The sequence below is a fragment of the Dermacentor andersoni genome, chromosome 6 (assembly GCF_023375885.2).
Source record: "Dermacentor andersoni chromosome 6, qqDerAnde1_hic_scaffold, whole genome shotgun sequence".
Classification (NCBI taxonomy): Eukaryota; Metazoa; Arthropoda; class Arachnida; order Ixodida; family Ixodidae; genus Dermacentor; species Dermacentor andersoni.
The window spans coordinates 65,530,037-65,551,616 of NC_092819.1; the positions used below are offsets into that span (position 1 = coordinate 65,530,037).

The 21,580-nt window shown below is 47.3% G+C and overlaps 1 protein-coding gene across 1 annotated transcript; it reads right to left on the reverse strand.

The window, feature by feature from the left end:
• Positions 1–39: 39 nt before the first annotated feature.
• Positions 40–1,890, reverse strand: LOC126522723 (endothelin-converting enzyme 2-like). Its single transcript, XM_050171511.3, has one exon. It carries the CDS (start codon positions 1,888–1,890, stop codon positions 40–42), a length of 1,851 nt encoding a protein of 616 aa, XP_050027468.1.
• Between the last annotated feature and the right edge of the window lie 19,690 nt (positions 1,891–21,580).

Sequence of the window (21,580 nt, forward strand, 5' to 3'; positions counted from 1 at the left end):
GATACGAAAAAATAAAAGAAGTTCACTGCACGCGTTCGCTTAAAAGAAAGGGCACCTTTTCTTTGGGTTCATGGGCGTCTTGTCAGCGCACTTGAAGGCATAGGCGAATTTGCGTGACTGGCGAACGGGCACATTACAATCGTCGCCGTCGCTGCCCACGGCGCAGGTCATGAGGCAGTAAGTCATGAAGAACACTTGGTCGTCGCTATATGCCTCGAGACCCTCTAGTCGGAAGACGTGCACTATGCCTTCGCCCTTGACGGCCTCGCGAAACGCCGCGTACGAGGTCCTCAAGCCCAGTACGAGCAACCACAGCTGGCTGGAGCGAGCGGCGTCTTGGCCGGGGCGAGACGCGCCTGCTTTGAGGCCGCACTCGACGCGCTTCTTGTAGGCGTCACCGTCCGAGCTCCACCACGGAGATTCCTCTCCTTTGTCGTACATGATGCCTCGGTCGTCGAACGCCCGAGCCATGGAACTGGCCAGCAACGTGCCCAGCGAGCCGTACGTGATGGCGAACGAGCCGTCGGCGTGGAAGAGCGGCGGCTCGAGCGCCCCGACGGCGAAGCGGACGCTGTTGTAGTAGTAGCTGTACGAAGTTGCCACATGACCGTCGCCCAGACTTTTGGAGAAGGTGGTGACGAAGTCGTCCGAGTTCACCTTCTTACGAAATGCCTTGGCTACGTTGATGAAATTGTCGAAAAACGATTCAGTGCTCTTCGGGAAATCCTTGTACAACTGACCTATCGTGAAGTTGGAAAAGAACTGGCTGCCGGGTAGAGAGTCGAGGTCCAAGTCTTCCGACATCTTAGCTTTCAGCTTTGTCTTGACCGAGTCTTCAATCCATGTCGCGCCCGCAAAGCCTTTTTGGTACTGGGTTTTGACATTCTTGAAGACGGATTCCAAGTAGCCGCGCACTTGTTCTCGAAAACGTACATGCAGGTGACGGGTGGAGATAGCCAGGCCGAACATGGCTGCCACGTGAGCCAGGCAGGCAGCCTTTCTTTCCCCCGCGAGCTCAGTGTCAGTGCCTTCGTAACGCAAACGTGGTTTTCCGACGATTGTCCAAAGGGTCATGCGGAGAAGCACCCATGCGATGCCCAACCGGAGCGACTCGTCATCCATACTTTCCAGCAGGTGGTCGACGTTGTCGAGTATGTCGGAGTGCTGAACCAACACGACGTCCTCGGGTCGCCAGGCGAGATCGGGAAAGAACATCTCGTTCACATACAGCAGCCACTTGTCTTTCTTAGACTCCGTACGTTCGTCAATTTCCTTCAGCGTCCTCTTCTTCTCATCCCTAGCGTCTGGTGTGAAGCTCAGGGTTGCGTTGACCACAGCTAGGTACGCATCCCTTATCTGCGTCAACTGCTCGGGTGTAGGCGCAGGAGCTTCGAAGTACTCGAGGTGTTTTGTGACCGACCGGGTCATTTCATCGGCCGTCTCAAGCGCCCACTTGGGATTCAACAATCCTTGCTGGATGAAGAGTGCCCTGGGCCTGCCCTTGTACCCTGGCATGGCCCGTATGTTGAATATCAAGTTGACGTTCCAGTTAACGGTCAAATTTATCAGCACCTTGAGAGGGGGCACGGACACATTGCTATTGTCGGGCCATTCCTCGGGCCATAAGAGGCCGAGATCTCGCTTGAACTGCGCGAACTTGCGGACCTCCTTCTTTAACGAAGTGGCGGAGGGTTCGGCAAGGCAGCTCTGGAAGTACAGCTGCGCAATAGGAAGGTCGGAGTCACTGGCTTTCCCCTCCAGTTGCTGGACCGCGATGCCGAACGAGCGTGCAAAAATCTGTTCGATCATGGAACGCTGGCTGCCGGCGGGCTTCCACGAGCCGCACGAGAACCTGTAGAAGTCGGAGCACGGCTTGACCGATGAGTTCATGGCGTCCTTGAGCGCCTTTGCGTGCTCTCTGCATGCCGGCGTTGTGCACGTGCCCACCGTAGGAGCATGCAACCACCTGCTGAGCAACGTCACGCTGGTAAGCACCACGAAACAGCAAAACGCCAAGATTGCGATGACGGGCACCAACTTTGTCTTCTCTGGAGCCGGAGGTTCTGTAGGTGGCTGCACCTGAGTGAACGGTGAGAAAGCAAGGCAACCTCACCAAATAAAAGCACAAATAAGGCGTCGGGTGATTATAAAACACAATTGCTTAAATAGATACTAAAGACAAATGTTAGGTCAGGCTAACGGTATAGATTAGTGTTCCGAGGAGGGCTAGATGTGTCACTTTAACCGAGGACAAAGGTTTGATGAGGTTGGGCAAACTTGAGACATGACTGCAAACGTAACTGTGAAAACGTCCTCGGATCCCGTGATGTATAGTGTACCGCTTGCAGTCTGTAAACTACGGACAAGACTGTGTACAGCAAGTACAACAACTTCTCACGTAGAATTTTCACATCAAAGACTCACACAACTCGCATTCTCTCACACAACTCACATTCTCTCCACACTGGATATGCTGTTTGGGAAAGTGTAGTACCTAAATATGTAAATACCGGGGGAAAACACAAACAAAACAGGTTCTCGCTTGTTCTGTGTTTTTTTTTTTCAGCAAATAACGACATTCAACATTTCATAAGAATCACCAAGCGTTATTAAGAATTTTCTGAAAAGTCCAGGTGGTGCACGCGCAACAGCAGTTTCTTTAAAGGCCCCATAGAAATTTTGGTTATACGCTGGGAGTTGTTACGTGTCCTCTAGGGAGCGTTCTGCCGAATATGTTTTTTTTTTCAAATCGGCTCATTAACAGCCGAGATAGAAATATTCCAGTGCCGCGAACCCATGATTCCAGCAGGAGGGCTCCACCGCCAAGCAAAACGCTCTCTCCACTCGCCCCGTCTAGCCTTCGCGAGCGAAATTTCTTTCCTGCGTTCTCCCATACCAAACCTCGAGAATCGCGTGACGTATACGTCACAGGCCCGACCTTCATTTTTTTTTCCTTGCTTTTTTTTCCCCCTGCGCTACGCATTTTCGCTGGTCGCTCCACGCGCGAGGTCTCGTTCGTGCAGCGCACCACATTGCGCGCTGTGCCCAAGGAAGCACGACTAGCGGTATAATTCAGTGCTACACGAATATGAGGTAGAACAAGCGAATCGCAGAGCGTGATCGCGCGCTGGAACACGGTAGAAACTTGAATAGTTTCGGTACCTCCGCACGTGACCGCACGACCGTGGGAACAAGCAGACGAAGCGCAAGAACATCTCTCTTGCTTCGGTGCGAAGTAAAACAACAGAAAAAAAACACGCAGACATTCCGTTTGTGCGTTTTATTATTTCTCTAAACCTCAGTTCAAGCAACAGATCACAGAAATAACAGATGTTGCCTTGAATAATTTTCGAAGTCACCTGTCACCACGAGCTACGTCACACTGCGGACACGATTACGAAGGCGCAGGAGCCCGGCTACGTCACCGTCCCTCTCCGGGCGGATTCGCCGCGAGTGAAGAGGGAAACGGCGTTCAGGTTGAAGTTAGGATGGATAGTTGTGCCTGTTGGTTAAGCATGATCTGAAGAGAAGGCGCGACAACGACGGTCGACGAAGAGGGAGCACACAGGGCGCCACATCCAACAATGTTTAATCATCAACAAACGCCACTATTTTATACAGGGAGCGCAATCACAGTTTCTCAGTGCGCATTCGCGTTCAATAAAGCAGTTCTTTGCATGATAGGGACTAATGGGCTTCGATTAATAATTGAGGCCAAAAGGATCATTGAAGCAGGTGATAACATCAATGTCCCTATCACGCAAGGAACAGCTTTACCTAAACGCGAATGTGCACTGAGAAACTGTGATTGCGTTCCTTGTATAAAATAGTTGCGTTTTTTCCTGATTAAACATTGTTGGAAGTGGTGCCCTGTGTGTGCGTGTGTGTGTGTGTGTGTGTGTGTGTGTGTGTGTGTGTGTGTGTGTGTGTGTGTGTGTGTGTGTGTGTGTGTGTGTGTGTGTGTGTGTGTGTGTGTGTGTGTGTGTGTGTGTGTGTGTGTGTGTGTGTGTGTGTGTGTGTGTGTGTGTGTGTGTGTGTGTGTGTGTGTGTGTGTGTGTGTGTGTGTGTGTGTGTGTGTGTGTGTGTGTGTGTGTGTGTGTGTGTGTGTGTGTGTGTGTGTGTGTGTGTGTGTGTGTGTGTGTGTGTGTGTGTGTGTGTGTGTGTGTGTGTGTGTGTGTGTGTGTGTGTGTGTGTGTGTGTGTGTGTGTGTGTGTGTGTGTGTGTGTGTGTGTGTGTGTGTGTGTGTGTGTGTGTGTGTGTGTGTGTGTGTGTGTGTGTGTGTGTGTGTGTGTGTGTGTGTGTGTGTGTGTGTGTGTGTGTGTGTGTGTGTGTGTGTGTGTGTGTGTGTGTGTGCGCGCGTGTGTGCGTGTGTGTGTGTTCCCTCTTCATTCTTCAGTTCAGATTGAAATTTCAAGCCTTTCCGCGGCGAGTATGCTGTGCGCTCAACATGACCAGACCTGGTGAGGGGCCCTTTAAAGCAATGGAAGGCACTGCTATGGAGCATCTAAAGCTAAACGTTAAAAATATATCGGTGGTCTCTCTGTCTCCCGTATTCCAGTCATGAACCCAATTCAAACTCGTTTGGTCCAGGACTGCGATGTGGCACTCATGTAAAGCAGGTGTATTCATTTAGCTGTTACAAGGTATTTTCTTCAATTAAATGATCACACCTCTCACATGTCAGCTGATACATAAACCACTAGCGCTTGCTATTAGCTGCAAATGAAAACTCAGTTTGGAAATGTGCGTACAAAGATTCGCCGCAGGCCCTCAAGATGGATAAGCACTTGCAGTCGCGTTCGTTTCTGTCAGGGTTCGCCGTTTTCTAATGTTCGAACGATCGCCACAGGTAGTTGAGATAATGTGTGAAGGTGAGATCACTGAGCATCTTGGGGGTCACAAAGCCGATTAGTCCTTGGAACCGAAAAAGCATATGGCAATGTGGGCCACTGGTATCAGCGACAGCTACCTTCACAGTTGCTTATCATGAAGCGCGAAATAACTACAAAAGTTACAGTACAGCTTGGACAGACCGTCACACACTCCGCAGTAGCCAGCGCACAGCCCTCTCAAAGTTTATAAAGGCCTTCGTGTAAACTTCTGCAAAGGTCAGTTATGTCTGTGAGGATTCCGGCGCCAGTTAAAAGGCGCATTTTAAAGTTCTCGCGCGCCTTTAGAAATATGCCCTCAGCTAACATCATCCGTATGTGTCTATTACTACTTTTCTATCGTTCAATAGTTTGTTTTCTTTTCGTCCTTTTTGACTGCATGCGTTCAGCCAGCGCAATGGTTTTATGTGCTATTTTTTAATGCGATTAGCATTCTCGTGCTACTTCACGCAGTTTTTGCTTTAGGACACGCCGTGGTTGCTCAGTGGCTGTGGTGTTGGGCTGCTGAGCACGAGGTCGCGGGATCGAATCCCGGCCATGGCGGCCGCATTTTGATGGAGGCGAAATGCGAAAACACCCGTGTACTTAGATTTAGGTGCACGTTAAAGATCCCCAGGTGGTCGAAATTTCCCGAGTCCTCCACTGCGGCGTTCCTCATAATCAGAAAATGGTTTTGGTACGTAAAACCCTATAATTGATTTTTTTTTTTTAGTTCTTGCTCTAGCACCATCTGAATATCTACCGCTTTCCCCGACCTCTTCAATAAAAAGGAAAACCTTCAATACTTCTCCCGGGCAGCGCGGAATTGAACAACGCACGTCAGGCAAGTTCATCTTACATGGGTTTGATTTCGCTGGGGATGTGTCGCTCTTCATTGAACCTGCTCCGTGACAACTTGGGTCACTGTGTGTCTGCCGCTGAGCGTGCGTGCAGCGTGGGAACGATTCTCAGCGTTCACATGCTACGGCAGAAGAAAGACGAGGAGAGGAGGAAGAAGAAGCATCGAAGAACATGTAATAAGATCGGCTCCCGCTTTCAACATCGGGTTTGACCCGTTAATAAGAATGTACCCTTGGCTGGATTACATCAATCGACGCTTCGCAAGCAGAGGATCACGGCGACACTACCCGCTCGCAGTAACAGCTGTCTGGCTCGCTGTTATCTGAACCCGCCAGCGATACCGCCGCCCGGCCTGCTGCCGGCGGCCATCGCTGCTCGTCCAAGTTTCGTGCTTTGATGGCCTCGCCGGAGCAGCCCGTGCTCCCTAACGATGTACCACTGCCCGATGACATGGACCCACAGGTCTGGGTCACTTCCACCGAAGGTATTCACACGGCGAGAGTCAGTCTTGCTTCGGAGAATCCAGACAAGCACCCTCCTTACTCCTCACTTGTTGAACCGTTTCCACAAGGGTGGCACACCACCACCCGTAAGTGGGTTCTGTTCCATGTGCACATGTCGTGCTGATCTAAACCACCTTTGTTGGGAGTGCCCCCTCTACATCCCACCAAGGCTTCGTGCCCTGGCCACCATACAGCGGGGACCCTGGCCTTCTTCTCTCCGGACTTGGGCTTGCCCGGATACCACGTCTCCGGACCATGCCATCGAGCTCTGGCGAGCACTGCTGCTGTTCCTTCAGGACCCTGCAGCACCACCCGTCGGCGATAGGCTCCGCGACAGCCACAAGCGTCATGACGCCCCCACTTAGCTGCCTCCAGGACGTTCATTAATAAAATGGAGGCAGCCTTACCCTTCCCCTTTTCCAATAACACCCCTCCTCTTTCCACCGCCGCGTCTTCGACGCATTTTAATGTGGAATAAACGTGGTTTCATTCATTCATTCATGCTACGGCACGCCTCGCATCTCTGAGGACACGCGCGGACTCATGGACCGGCAGCGCCGTTAGAGGGAAGCGAGAGAGGAGCCCCGCTCTAGGCAGTATAATAGCAAGAGCTTAGCGGCGCAACCCTTCGCCCCGTTCTAAAGGGGACGCTCATAACATCCATCCATCCATCCATCTGCTGCGGTACACGCCTCATTTGACACGTTTCTCAGCTTTCTCGCGCACCGGCACTCTATTTATTTCGGAGGCCACCATGGCCTCCAAGATTTACTCCCACGCGCGCGCGCTGTGGTAGATCTCGGAGGCCATGAGGCTACGCGAGTACATTGAGGCTGCACCGCTTGATGGCGCAGCGTGCTCCACAGCGAATAAAACCCCTCAATTTTCCAAAAGTAGCGCCATTCTTAGATCTTCCCGCCAACCCCCCCCCCCCCCCCCCCCGCTCTCCCCAACGTTTCCTCCTCCACGCCTCCGGTCGCCCCAGCCTCCTCCGCTCCCCCATTGACCAATCTGTGCCACGTGGAAGCAGGCGCCGCGCTTTTGTATATTTTTTTTTCTTTCCAGCGCGCTCCGACCGCCATTGTTGGCCCTGCACGACGAAAATACGCGCAAACGGACTGATCGAGTGCGTTAGCGGAACAAATCGAGTGTGTTAGGGACGAGAACTTAATTGTGATGCCGCGCTGCTGCGCCTTCGGTTACCGCCACCGACACAGCGACGGCAAAAGGCTTCTTTTTTTACCATCCGGCGAGAGCAACGCACAAAGAAGAAAAGTGTGGATACATAGCATGGAGGAAGGAATACCTAGTATCGGGCGGGCTGACTTCGAGGAAGTGGCAAAACACGCCCGGCTTTGTGAAGTGCCATGGTTCCTCAAAGCCTCTTCTTTTGAGCCTAGCTCACGCCTGCCGCTTCGAGAAAGTGTGATCATGCTGTGCGTGCTTTTAGCGCGTTTAAGTTTACTTTCTTTTTTCACGTGCTCTCTTTGCTTCGTGTAGTTTCGTCTTGCGGCGAAAGTGTACGCATCTGCAGCTGGCCTGTGACATAAAATCTTTATTCATGCTATGTTTTGAGCTCCACCAGAAGTTAGCACATTCTCGGCGCTTTTCAAGGCTTACTATGACTTACGGATGCGGTCGTTTAGCTTCGAATGTACGCCCGCATGTATTGATTTGGTTTGTGGTGTTTCACGTTTTTAATGTTCCGAAGCCACTAAAGCTATGAGGGAGGTCATAGTGGATGGCGCCGGATAACTTTATTTAGGTCGCCTGGGGATGTTTAACGTGCACTTTGATCGGAGTTGTACGTGGGCCGGTAAATTCTTCGTTGGCGTTTCGTAATTCTCGCGCGGGCGCGGCAGCGCTGCGCCAGAAGTTGGCGCCTCGGCGTGATTGTATTTATTTTTTATATTTTATTTACTAGTTGTAACAACGTGTCATAACCTTGATTTGGGCGAGTTGGCTTATCTTGACAGTTTTCATAAAAAAGCGCTAAGGACGAAGACGCTAGTGCTGTCGTATGTGTTCCTTCGACTTCGTCTTCGTCTTTAGCGCTTTTTTATGAAAGCGTGTCATTATTTCGTATTATTGACGGCGCCTCCAGGGCAACAAAGCGGCAACGGGAACACTTGTAATGTCACGTGCTTTCCAGAAGCCTCTGTTAGGCGCTACATGTGCCCTCCTGGAGCAGTACTTGTAAAAAAAAAAAAAGAACAATCTATCGTCGCGATTACCAAAGCACCCCGCAACGAAAAAAGCGCCCCGTGACTGCTGCAACATACCGCGCCCCTTTGAGGAGAATTAAGGAACACCAACGAGTAATCTCTCCACGGGCCTCTTGCATTTCGCCTCTATCCCGGCTGCTGCCGGACGCGTCCTCAATATTGGAGGCATGAACAGCGGCTACTCGCACGTTTCTTGTGCAGGATTATAATGGCCGAGAAAGGCCGCAAAGGACCGCAGGCCCGCTGATAAGGATTAACATTTCTACTGCTTAACGTTAACATTTTTATGCGTTCATTAAGCAAATGGATATCGCATGCGTCATATGCACTGTATGTGATCCTACGAAACCACGTACACATATTTTCACGCTGTCAAAACCTGGAACTCTGGTAATTACGCGCAAGATTGAGCACACCGCGTGCATGCGTCGTGTTTCAGCAACACGAACTCTCAATTAACTCTCAACTTTACGCCTTAAATAATGGTCCTTTTCTCTATTTTTTCCGCAATTCCAACACGACATTCTTACGGCCAGTTACCGATTGACGAAGCATGATCTCGATTGGAAAAACTGCTCCTCAGGACTCGAACGAACTTTTCCGCGGATTTCCTCCGGTATGTTAGCCGTCGTCTGCTACGGCAGGGTCAGCACGGGCGGCGCCACCATCGAGGCCGCGCCTCGTTGTCAATACGTTGTGGCCTTGCATTGCTTCAATGCGAGTCGCACTATACCATCGACAGTCATCGTTAAATGTGTTCAGTCGTAATTTTTTTCTTTGGTTCATATCATTGCCGATTGATTGATTGATTGATTGATTGATTGATTGAGTGAGTGAGTGAGTGAGTGAGTGAGTGAGTGAGTGAGTGAGTGAGTGAGTGAGTGAGTGAGAGTGAGTGAGAGTGAGTGAGTGAGTGAGTGAGAGTGAGTGAGTGAGTGAGTGAGTGAGTGAGTGAGTGAGTGAGTGAGTGAGTGAGTGAGTGAGTGAGTGAGTGAGTGAGTGAGTGAGTGAGTGAGTGAGTGAGTGAGTCGGTAGCATAATAGGAAGCACGTTGGGCACGCTACGTTATATCATGACAGAGAACCATGCCAACTCTATACGGTTCTTGCGCGAGCCCCTGATACCCCAGGAAGGGCACCAAACCACAAACCAGTCATTGAAAGAGCACTTAACAGACAACACTAAAGAGTGCGTCAATTGCCTCTCACCGGTTTGTCAGACAACGGTGGCTTCACGCTGCCCTGCTTGTACTCTGGTGACTGGAACGACAAATACAAAAGGCATTATTCGTATCGGAAACAGGTAACGCACAGACGCTCGTATATTTCTGTCGGGGCTCGCAGTTACATATTCCGCATTAGTTTCAATAAACCTAAGGGAAAGGTGAAACGGATTCGTTTCAGTAGGAAGGAACAATAACATTCGTGGTATGTCAAGGATATGTGTATGTCAAAATGGTTTATTGAAAACACTAAGGAATCAATACTTTACGAAGTAGACTCTCACCTCGAATACCAGCTGGATGTACAACTTTCTAAAAGTACCGAGACGCTAATTCACCGACTGCGCCTTGGAACAGCATACACCAAACATTTCCTGCATCGCATCAAACGGGCTCATTCCCCGGCTTGCTCCTGTGGCCACGACGATGAGGATGTTCGCCATCTACTCCTCGAATGCCCCATATACGAGATACAAAGACAGCAGCTAGAACAAGAGCTACGCTCCATGGATCCCCACTGGCCTTTCTCACTCGCAAAACTGCTGGGCCCATGGCCATAGAAAATAGCACAGCGAAAAGCATTGAACGCAATTGAACATCTTTATGAAGACACAGGCATCCTCAACAAATACTAGGTATTGCATTGAATAATCACCAGATGTCACTATAAAATTCTTCTAGTATTTGTAATTATTAGTGCTTGTACATTACGTGTTATACATTCTTTGTTGTTGTGCGTGATTATTAGTGCTTGTACACTACGTGTTACACATTCTTTGTTGTGCGTGATTATTAGTGCTTGTACATTACGTGTTATACATTTTTTGTCGTTGTGCGTGAATTATTTTAACACTGTAATTCCTCATCTGTTTATATGCTCATCGAAGTCTACATCATGGCCGTTTGTGTGTGTTTGTGACTGTTTATGAACTCATTGTAGTGCAACTTGCATTTGACTTTTACACTGTGATGTTCATAGGCGTTTAGGACTGTGCTGTGGCTTTCTCACCCTACGAAGTGATTTTTTTTTCATTTTCCAACAGATTTTTTTATAGCGTTGTTTCTGCTATGAGAAAAGGAGTAGCCGTCACCATTATAAGGTGATTACGTCTCTGTTTTTTATTCTCATTTCAATAAAAAAACATTCGTGGTGTACCGTGAACGCTTCAAGCAACTGTAAACCTGCGATCCAGTGAGTTAGCAATAACATTAACTATACCTTGTACATTACAAGGATGATTCACCTCAGTACAATACAACGTGCGGCAAAGCAAGCCATGAGGAGCATTTCTACTATTCCTTCTATTCCGTCCGTGCGTGCGTGCGTGTGTGCGTGCGTGTGCGTGCGTGCGTGTGCGTGCGTGTGCGTGCGTGTGCGTGTGTGCGTGTGCGTGTGCGTGTGCGTGTGCGTGTGCGTGTGCGTGTGCGTGTGTGTGTGTGTGTGTGTGTGTGTGTGTGTGTGTGTGTGTGTGTGTGTGGCCAAGGCGACTTACTCCCTCATAAATCAATTAACCACAACAATTGTAATTCATCGCAATGCAACCATTTAAATTAACCACTGGCCTCAGTTCCCCATCCTCGCAGCACCTAACCATGCAATGAGCCGGTCAGTCTTGCTGCGTAGCAGAGCATACTGCGAATTTCTGTGTAGACAGCCTGTCACTGGAAATTGAAGCTGGCAGCGCTCAACATGTGATGCCGATCCAGAGAAGTGGCTTATTTATTTATTTATTTATTTATTTATTTATTATACAGTCCCACATTCGCTGAGAGAGCATTACAGTGGGGAGGAAGTAATACATATGTTAAACAGTTGTAATTATGGTTACATAACAAAAAAAAACACGGTGACGAATAATGCAGTGCAGGCAGCATAACTATCCCAAAACAAAAAGGAAAAAAAAAGAAGAAATGGACTATATGTACATATATACACACATACATGGGCATACATGAACATATGAACACACATACACTCAGAAATACATATAGTAGGCAAGCAAACGCGAAAAATAATAAGAAAAAAGAAGAGAGAGAAAACATCGAAACACGCGAAATGATCACATGTCAAGCAGTTCATTGAAAAAGGCTGAATTTGATGTTTTAGAAACGGTATCCTGAGGCAGAGCATTCCATTCATTGATGGTTTTAGGGAAAAAATGCTTTAACAAGTTCGTTCTTGACTTCATTGGCCTTACTTTTAATGGGTGTTCACGGCGATGGGATATGTAATGCGGGTTAAGCATGTATTTTGATTTATTAATGCCAGTATTGTTGTAAAAGATCTTATGAAAAAATTTGAGACGCAAGCAGCACCGGCCTTCGGCTAACGTCGTAAGCGCTAGGCGTATTTTCATTTGTGTGACGCTACTAGATCTGCGATAGCTCCCAGTGATAAAGCGTGCCGCTCGGTTTTGCACGCGCTCTAAGATGTACTTAAGGTTGTCCTGACAAGGGTCCCATATCGTGCACGCGTATTCAAGAATAGGCCTTACGTATGTCGTGTATAATGACTTTTTGGTTGCCAGAGGACAGGGATGAAAATTTCGAGCCAAGGACATTAGTGTGTTATTCCCTTTCGCGGCAATCTCTGCAATGTGATCCTGCCAAGTAAGATCGCTTGAGAAGTGAACGCCGAGGTACTTGGCCCCTATTACGTTCGAATTGGTCGAATTATTTAGCCTGTAAGAATGGGAAACGTCAGTTTTTTTTTTTTTTCTAGAAAAGCAGACGTAGTTGCATTTTGATTCATTTAGTGTCATGCACCAAGTGGTACACCAGTTCGAAATTTTATTCAGGTCCGCTTGAAGGATTTTGTTGTCATTTGGATTGTTTATCGAGCGGTAAACAGCGCAGTCATCTGCGTACAATCGTAGGTTCGACTGGATGTTCTTAGCTATATCGTTAATAAAAATAAGAAATAATAAAGGCCCCAGAACAGGCCCCTGTGGTACTCCGGACGTGACTGGAACAGCTGATGAGCAACATCCATTTACCTCTGTTATCTGTCTGCGATTTACGAAGTAGTTAATTAACCAGTTCATTAGGTCAGCGGGAATTTTTAAATGCTGAAGCTTGTGAATTATACAATCATGCCGTACCCGATCGAATGCTTTTTTGAAATCTAAAAACAAACAGTCAACGCTAGTACCTTATCTAATGCAGTTGTTATGTCAAAAGAAAATTCCGTTAACTGTGTGTCACAAGAAAATCCGGCGCGAAAGCCATGTTGTTCTGTGTAAAAAAAGTTTTGCGAATTCAAGTGCCTTATTAGGTTGCTGTATACGATGTGTTCCATAATTTTCGAAGCGCCGCATAGGAGAGAAATTGGGCGATATTGTTCTAAATTATTTTTCGGTCCTTTCTTATGGACAGGAACCACATGAGCAAACTTCCATTCATCCGGCACGATTCCTTCGGATAATGACGTCATATACATTGTATGAAGAAGATTACTAAGAGAACTAGCACATTCTTTCAGCACGCGATTGGGTATGCCATCAGGATCTGTCGCTTTATTTGTGTCTAGGCTGGTAAGGATTAGAAAAATACCATGAATTGATAAAGTGATATCGGGCATTTCCTGAAGAACTGAGGCGCAAGACGTTAAAGGGATATTGCTCATCGCTGAATTAGCGGAAAAGGCGGACCTGAAATAATCGTTGAAAGCAGTGGCTTTCAATTCATCATTTGTTATCGTGCCATTGTCAGACGTGATACATTGTATACCAATTTTCTCTTTCTTGGTTTTTTTGGCAAGCTTCCATATAATGTTGTCATTGTTTCCAATCTTTGCGTCTAAAGTACTGAAGAAATAACGCTTCGCTTCACTAATTTTCGATTTACAAATTTGCTGGACAGAAAATAATTTTTCAGAAGTAACTGGCATTTGGCTTTTTCTGAGGTTCTGAAAAAGACGGCGTGTTCTTCTAAGGAGTTGACGGATTTCGGGGGTGATCCATGGTTTATCTTTCCGGCGTTTGGCAGTTAGAAATTTTGATGGTATGTGCTCCGAAATTAGTGCAACTATTTTATCTTTCAGTACGCTCCAAGCAATGTTGACATCTTTTTCTGAGCAAACCTGTGAAAAAGCTCGAAGAAAATCAGTTAATTCACTGTTCATTGCCTGGTAGTTTCCCTGATCGTAAAAGTATACAAGTTTTGGAGTAAGCCGAGCTCTATCTTGGTGTGGATAAGAAACGCTGGTTAAAACTACAGCGTGGTCGCTGATACCGGGAACACAGATAGGTGGAGACACCAGATCAGTTTCATTTGTGAAGAGGAGATCGAGGGTGTTCGATGACAGAGCAGTAACTCTGGTTGGGGACTCGACGCACTGAGTCAGGTTGAAGCTACTTGTGAGGTCAAGCAATGCAGAATGCAACGATGAGTGTGATAAATTGGTCGGCAGACCGCCGCGCCAGGACACGTCTGGTAAGTTGAAGTCACCCCCCAGTAGAACAACGTCACAAGAAACTGACGCCAGTGCTTCAGACAGGCTAGATATAGCTCTACTGTCATTTCTAGGTGGCCTGTAGAACGAAGCTATTGTAATTGTCCTACCAGTTTGTGAAGCAACTTTACACAGGACAAGCTCACAGTCTATGTTGCAGAGATCGATCGGCCAGCTTTGCAAGTTATTTGAAACAAGTATAAATACGCCCCCTCCGTGTCTGTTCCTGTCCGAGCGATAAACCGTGTAGCCTGTTGGGAACACTTCAGCATTTAAAACTGTGTCATCCAGCCAAGATTCAGTGCCAACGATAATGTCCGGACAATGCAGTGAAATTACGAGCGCGAACTCGTCAGCTTTATTTTTATGCTGCGACAATTAATTATAAGCTGCAAACATTGTTTGTCATGCGCAAAACGGTCAACTTCGTGGGTTTGCTATGTATTGCACTGTACTACCTATTTTGCCTCGTTATCAAAGATATAGGTGCTGTTTCCAATATTCAAACGGTTAAACCGAAGCTTAAAGGGGTGACTTTGCTTTTTGGCGAATGAAATTAGATGCCTTCTTTCTAAGCGAACCTGCGCGGAGTAGTCCTCACTCATGGCGTAGGTTGTTTCTTTAAGCTTCCGACCTTGAAGCAAGACCTTCTGTTTAGTTTTGTAGGACGAAAAAGCAACTAAAGTTGGTCGTGGCTTTTGCGTGCTGTATCGCCCTATCCTGTGAGCGCGTTCAATATCACTGTGACTGATGCTCACACCAAGCAGATCCTTACACAAACAGATAACATTTTTTTCTGCCTCATCCCAGGTTTCTCTTTCGGTATCCGTAATGCCATAGAAAACAAGGTTGCATCGCCTAGATCGGTTATCTAAGTCGTCGTTTTTTCCTGACAAAGTTTGAACTTGTTTTGTCAGAGATTCTACAGTCGACTGAAGGTTCGTGACAGCTTTCTGTGTGCCTCTGAAGGACTCAATCTCTTCGTCTACTTTGGATAGCTTTGCTGCCAAACAATCTAGTTTCTCCGTGAATTCGCATTGATTTGACTGGATAACTGAGACCTCCTTCAAAAGTTTTTGCTGGTTTTCTTGAATTACAGGAATGACATCAACAGCTTTGATGAGCTTTGCAACCTGAGCCTCTGTCAGAGGTCCAGGATTCAGCTCAACGTCTCCGGACAAAAGTACAAGCAGATGCATCACAAAGCTCGTAATGCAAAACCAGCAGGCTTTCTTGGAGATCTGTTATCACCTGGGATATCATGGGGTTTAGTGATATCATGGGGTTTATAATTGGTGAAGCACGGTGCTGACTTAGTGGTCCCGTTTTCCAAACAAGTGAATATGGTCTCTATTTCATAAGGACATGGCGGGGAAAGAAAAGTCAAATACGCTTGCAAATAATAGAAGAACCGTCACCATAATGAATATTCACATTTCATCTACCTCAGCTCCAATTATTTAAGCGTTAAATAACATGTTATGAGAAACGCACAACTTGAATATTTTACGTAGATACAGCGGGTAAAATTCCGATTATAACGCGACGAAAGAGTAATCTTGGCAGCATCTGAGAGCACCTTGTTTTTCCAGCAGCGTCCAAATGTGCAAAAATATATTATTGCGAAATCCGTAACGTCGAAGCTATGCCACAACCGACGTGATCTGGGAGCGAAATGTTAAAAAAATGAACTTGGAACTTTCGCTGCCGTTATTTGACCTACCAATCAGTCTCATGCTGTCAAAAACAAAAAGTTCAAGTGACGTTTTGAAAGGATGCTCACACCACTCAAAAGAGATTTTTTTGTCGCTCTTTTTGTCAGTTCAGTAAGTGCAAGCGTAAGCGTAAACCGGCATGAAAATAACCCTTAAAGATGAAAATAACTGGGCTCACTTTAGGGGCTTCCGCAGCAGCTTCGTTCTTGCGCTTCTCGTGGCGCCTGGCAGGTTTGCTGGGGGACCTCGCCTTTTCCTAAGAAAGGAAATGTGCCGACCAGCGAAAAGAAAACTGACATGATTAAACATGCCCTAAAGAAAAAAAAAACGTTAAGAACATCTAGATGGGTACATTACGTTCCTCGAATTTTAGTTATAACCACGGGATAAATAGTTCGGTGTGCAGATAAGACCCGAAAATTAATGACACGGGACGACACTGCCTTGAAGTTCCCGCAATATAGCCCTCCCTGACGCCATCCACCGTTTCAACGCATGGCCAAGGATGGCTAATACTACACGAATGGACCATACATTGGTCTTTGTAAACGAATTGTTCACTCAGGCTGGGCGACTTCTATCGACATTTCCAGCAGAGAAAGCATCACAATACGCGAAAGCATACGGCGCGAAGCTTGCGAGCTTATCCCACCATTTCCACAATGACAAGCACACTTTTCCGCTGAACAAATGCGTAAGCAGCCCTCGAATGTACATAGCTCTTGTGTCTCCCTTTAAACAAGCTAGCTCATTGTTCTGGAAGCAATGAAGGACTGCGCTGAGTCATCCTTTTTCACGAGAGCTAGGGGGAGCCGTATGCGCTAGCACCATTCCGGACTCACGTGGAAGACAACACAGCGACGAAGATCGCATGCGGACTCAAGGTGGAATCTCGGTGAAGTATTCCCTTTGAAACAGGGTGGTAGCGAATGCCACCAAGCTCAGGATTTTTATCTTTCTTCTACACTGTTTATCACAAGGTTCGTATATGTACCCATGGTTTGTACACCATCGAATTGGATCAAAATGAATTATCCTAAATCTATTCTTTATTTTTTCTTGCGTTAGCGTCATCAATACGCCAGTTGTTTTTTTACTACTCTCCACCGCCATAATTATTAATCTTTACTATCCTTAAACCCAGAGAGTAGGGCGGAGCCGCTACGTCATCCCCTATCTCTCGATAATAAGTACTGCGAAATGCTAAAATACTATGCGCTAGGTTACTTATGTGCTATTTCCACATGCTGCGCGTGCATATTTTTTGTAGGCAAATTTTCTCCTATAACTCAGTGCACTCGGACATCCTGATCCGACGTCCTGACCGGGTATGGAACCCGCGACTTCTTGCTCGGTAGCAGGACTCCTAGCCTTCGGATGCAGTGCGCCTATCGACGATGCAGCGGTTAGCCGATGAGCAGCAGTTCACTCACCGGTGGTGCAGTGCTGCATTATAGCCCCACGATAGACAAAGTACATCCGAAGGAAGCAGACGACGGGAAAGCACAACGATTGGTGCGCATTTCTGCAGCGGCAAAACATCTACCGAGTGCTTCGCAGCCACGTGACACATACTTGAGCAAGAAAGCGCTCATGCCACGGCTCGCGTGTCGATACTCATACCAAACATGAAGCACGGCATCCGTACCTTCATCATGCGATGCTGCTGCTGTCTGTGACGCTTCTTCTTGATTTCCTGTCTGCTTTCGTCGCCTGGTGATGCTGCCGCATTGCTTGCCATGGCGACGAGGTGCGCTTGACAGTTGGCAGTGCTCGGGCCGAGACAGCGAGGACTGGTAAAGACGCGAGCCTTGATGCGGCCTGCAGATCAACCATGGAATGTGGTCCTCTGGAATACCGGCCCGTGGCTGCCTCGCGAGCAGGGCGCGAGATACCAATTTTGATCACGATGATGACGACGACGATAACGGCATACGGTTGCTAATATCGATGAGCGATTAACTGATTAATCGAGTGAAACTATTCCGAAAATGATTAATCGTCATCGATGACCAGCATTCGTTTAAACGACCTCATAGATTAGACATACCCGATTAATGCTCGTTTTCTAGAGTTTTGACAGGAGTGGCGCGAAATTTTTGAAATCGTATCAGAATGGCGGCGCACGAGCAGTGACTGTGCGGCTGCGGTAGAGCGATTGTCGACTGTTTTTGCGAGCCCCGAGTGATACCGAACCGAGCGCTACCCTCTCTCTTCCTCCACACGCCACAACGCCGCCCGAAGCCGGAGGCTGGAAATGTCCTCGCAATTCAAGGCACACTGTAGCAACCCAGTCGTTGATCGTCCTGTTACTCCCAGTCCACTAAAGACGTGGCACAGCATTCGCGCCGGTTTGGAGCATCTATTTGACATAGCATTGGAGTTCGTGTCGATTCCAGCAAATCTATAGAGCGTCTATGCTCGCATGCTAGATGTGTGGACATTCTAAGAAGCTGTCGGTTTCACCTAAACATCCCAGCCAATTGGCATGCCTTCGCTCTGCAGGAAAGAGCGTGGGGCTTAAAATCCTAAAACAATAATTTCCTTTTCCCCTGGGCATATTGCAATTTCTCGCATACTTTAGTTGGACTTCACCTTTTTCATTTTTCCCATTTTTCTTATTTCTTGTTTGTACAGTACAGGTATTCACTAATGCCATGCAACTTGTTTAATTCTGCTCTAACTGCCATTTTATAAGATATATTGTTTATCGTTTCAAAGCCCAGTACTGTCAACTTTATTCGGTCTTTGACAAATTAAATCTTATTCATTATCAAACTTTATTTAGCGTCATACGCGGCCGATGGTGGCGCTGCGAGCGGCGCTCCGATGACGTAAGTCGCCGGAGCCGCCTCTGTTCCCTAGCTACACTCCGACTATAAAATAGCTTCGTTTTCATGCGTTTTCTCGCGCTCTGTCTGCGTCACGCGTAACACGGCGCTCTACAATTACTGTCTGTATTCTCTATTTCTTTAATTTTAGTTCTATAAGTGACAGTATTAGGACTACAATTGAGTAATGTAATGCTAGGGTTTTATGTGCCAAAACCGCCACTTGATCATGAGGCGCACCGTAGTGGAGTACTCCGGATTAATATAGACCACCAGGGAATCTTTAACGTGCCCCGCGATGTACGGCACCCGGGCGTTTTCGCATTTGGCCCCCCACCGAAATGCGGCATTAGCAAGGCAACAAACGTTGTACATCTAATAACGTATCTGCTATATCACCACCCGATGTGGTAGTAGTGGTTATGTCGTTGCGCTGCTAAGCTCGAGGTCGCTGATTTGACCCCGGCTGCGGCGGTCGCATTTCGATGAGATCGAAATGCGAAAACGCTCGCGTATGCTTAAATTTAGGTGAACGTTAAGGAACCACAGGGGGTCAGAATGAATCTGGAGTCCTCCATTCTTGCATCCCTCATTATCATAGGGGGGTTGTGGCACGTAAAATTCGAGAACTTCATTTTTTACTACAGAGTAACTTTTATATAGTAACAGCACTCGCGGGCAGGGACAAGATCTCGAGACTCAGTGATAAAATATCGTGCCGAGGGAGTAAATGAGAGTATACGCTGCTTATGAAATGAAGCATGATCGCAAGACTCATTCACGAAATTTCGCGTCGGCTAAGTGGCGTTGTAGCTGAGCATAAATTTTTAATTTCGCTCACAACTTGGCGTTGCATATATAAAACTTCTTCCGACCCAAAACTTTTTTTTTCAGTGACAAGCGGTTCATTTCGGACATTAGTTGAACCACGCTCTATCATGTTTCGCAATCGTCAAGCATGCTTTACGTCACTTTCTTGCAAGCAAAGTCTCATTAGCACTTTCTGAAGCAAAAAATATTATTTGTTTAGGTTAGCATAGGACTATTTCTGTCCTACACACTTTCAGACTACTATAGACCACTCGGAAGACAACAATTCATCAGCCTAAATATTAAAATATTGCTATAAAGAAAGGAAAACGCAGGCATGCCTGTGAACATCTTATTGCGCCTTTGTACGTCTACCCTCCCTCCCCCTGCCCTAAGCCTCCCCCCCCTTTCTTTTTGTTCCTAGTGTGTTTAGTGCTCCAGCTACTTGTTCGGTCAATTACCAGCCAGCCTGAACTTCTCTTGTTTCTTGTTCACTGAAAATTTCTTGCTTTAGTTTTAAACTCGTATGACGCGCTTACAGGACAAGCTATATTGAAAACAGGGATCTTAGTACCATGTCGTCACCTGTTTTTAAACGCTAATTCTCATCGCTTTCCACGTTCAGCACAGCAGCGCAAGACTACACAACGTTTGCAGTGCTTTCGCAGTAGCCTCCGGAAGTGTTGCAGGCTTCCATCTTTTTTTTTTTTTTTTTTTTTTTTTTGAAGCATCAGCTTTTGTTAGCTCGTTGCCCCGTTTCGCACCATGGGGGCCGTACGCTGCAACAGGAGTGAATGCGCAACAAAGGACACGCGACCGCGCTTTGCTCAGTTTCGCACCGGTGCCGCCGCTCGCAGGCGCACACCTCGGCAGCGCATCGGTCGCGGTGACGCAAAGCTCGGTTCCCTTGAACACCACCAGGTGATCTCGGTCTCAGCGCATCGCGGGCGGCGGAAACCGCAGCCCTCCGTAGAGGGCGCGCGGCATTCGTAAAAGTAAGCCCACAGACAGACAAACCACTGTATCGAGACAAGCCACTGTATCGAGGAATTGTCGTGGAGGAAGCAGGACCCTCAAGACCACAAACGATCCAGCGAGCTCGAGATCTCGAGCAGAAACGCCCGCTAAAACAGTCCGTCCGCATGCCGCGAAGGCAGCGGCACGGCAACGTAAACGAGATGACTCATTGGGTCGTGCCGCAGATGCTGAAGCGAAGCGACATAGACGCGATGACACTCTTCTACTTCTTCAAAGACACCTCTTCGAACGAGGACGAGGTGTGCGCAGTGCAACCAGACAATTAACTCGCCGTCGCAGTGGCCAACTTTAATCCCAATGCCATCGTCTCAAAGGTTGTCTCCTACCTAACCGATACATTGCTATCAGTATCTATCACACATTGGTTGGGCATTGGCCTCACGAAAATGTTTGTAGGAAACTCTGTGCTCGTAATGTAACCGTCACCAGGCTACCATCCTTGCGGCAGTGCTTTCCGGGAGTAGGTATTGTCACCCTTCATTATTTACACCCTTCATATTGCTCTCTGTGCTCTTGTCAACCTATATTACACCCTTCTTATTTACACCCTTCTGTGCTCTTGTCAACCTATAGCTAGCGTCCAGTCGGTTAAGTATCTTGGTGTGCACATAGACAGTGATCTGACGTGGAATACTCATTTGACCCACATTTGTAAGAAACTTAGAAGTGTTGCATGTTTGTTGTTTAATTTAAAAACCATGATGCCTTTCTCTATCAGAAAACTAATCGCCCAGGCTCTGGGGTATAGTGTTTTAAGATACGGTATGTGTTGTTTTTTTAACTGCTCTTTCACATGGAAATGTCGAGTTAATAGGATTTTGAAAAACATCGCTACAAGCGTCCTCTACATGCCACAGGAGAATTTGCCCAGCAGTGTCTTTAGAACAGCCGGTTTGCCTTCTTTTGAGAATCTTTTTAAACAAATCGTAGTACTTAAATATTTTTGGAGCAGTGCATACAGGCACATAAATACGAAACCGGTACCGTTGAGACATGTTCCTCGTTATCTTAAACCGAGAGTGCGCACTCACTACGGTAAAGCAACAAGACGCTA

Bases quoted from the DNA above. Each gene is read 5' to 3' on its own strand.
- LOC126522723 (XM_050171511.3), bottom strand. From the start codon at position 1,890: ATGAACTCATCGGTCAAGCCGTGCTCCGACTTCTACAGGTTCTCGTGC.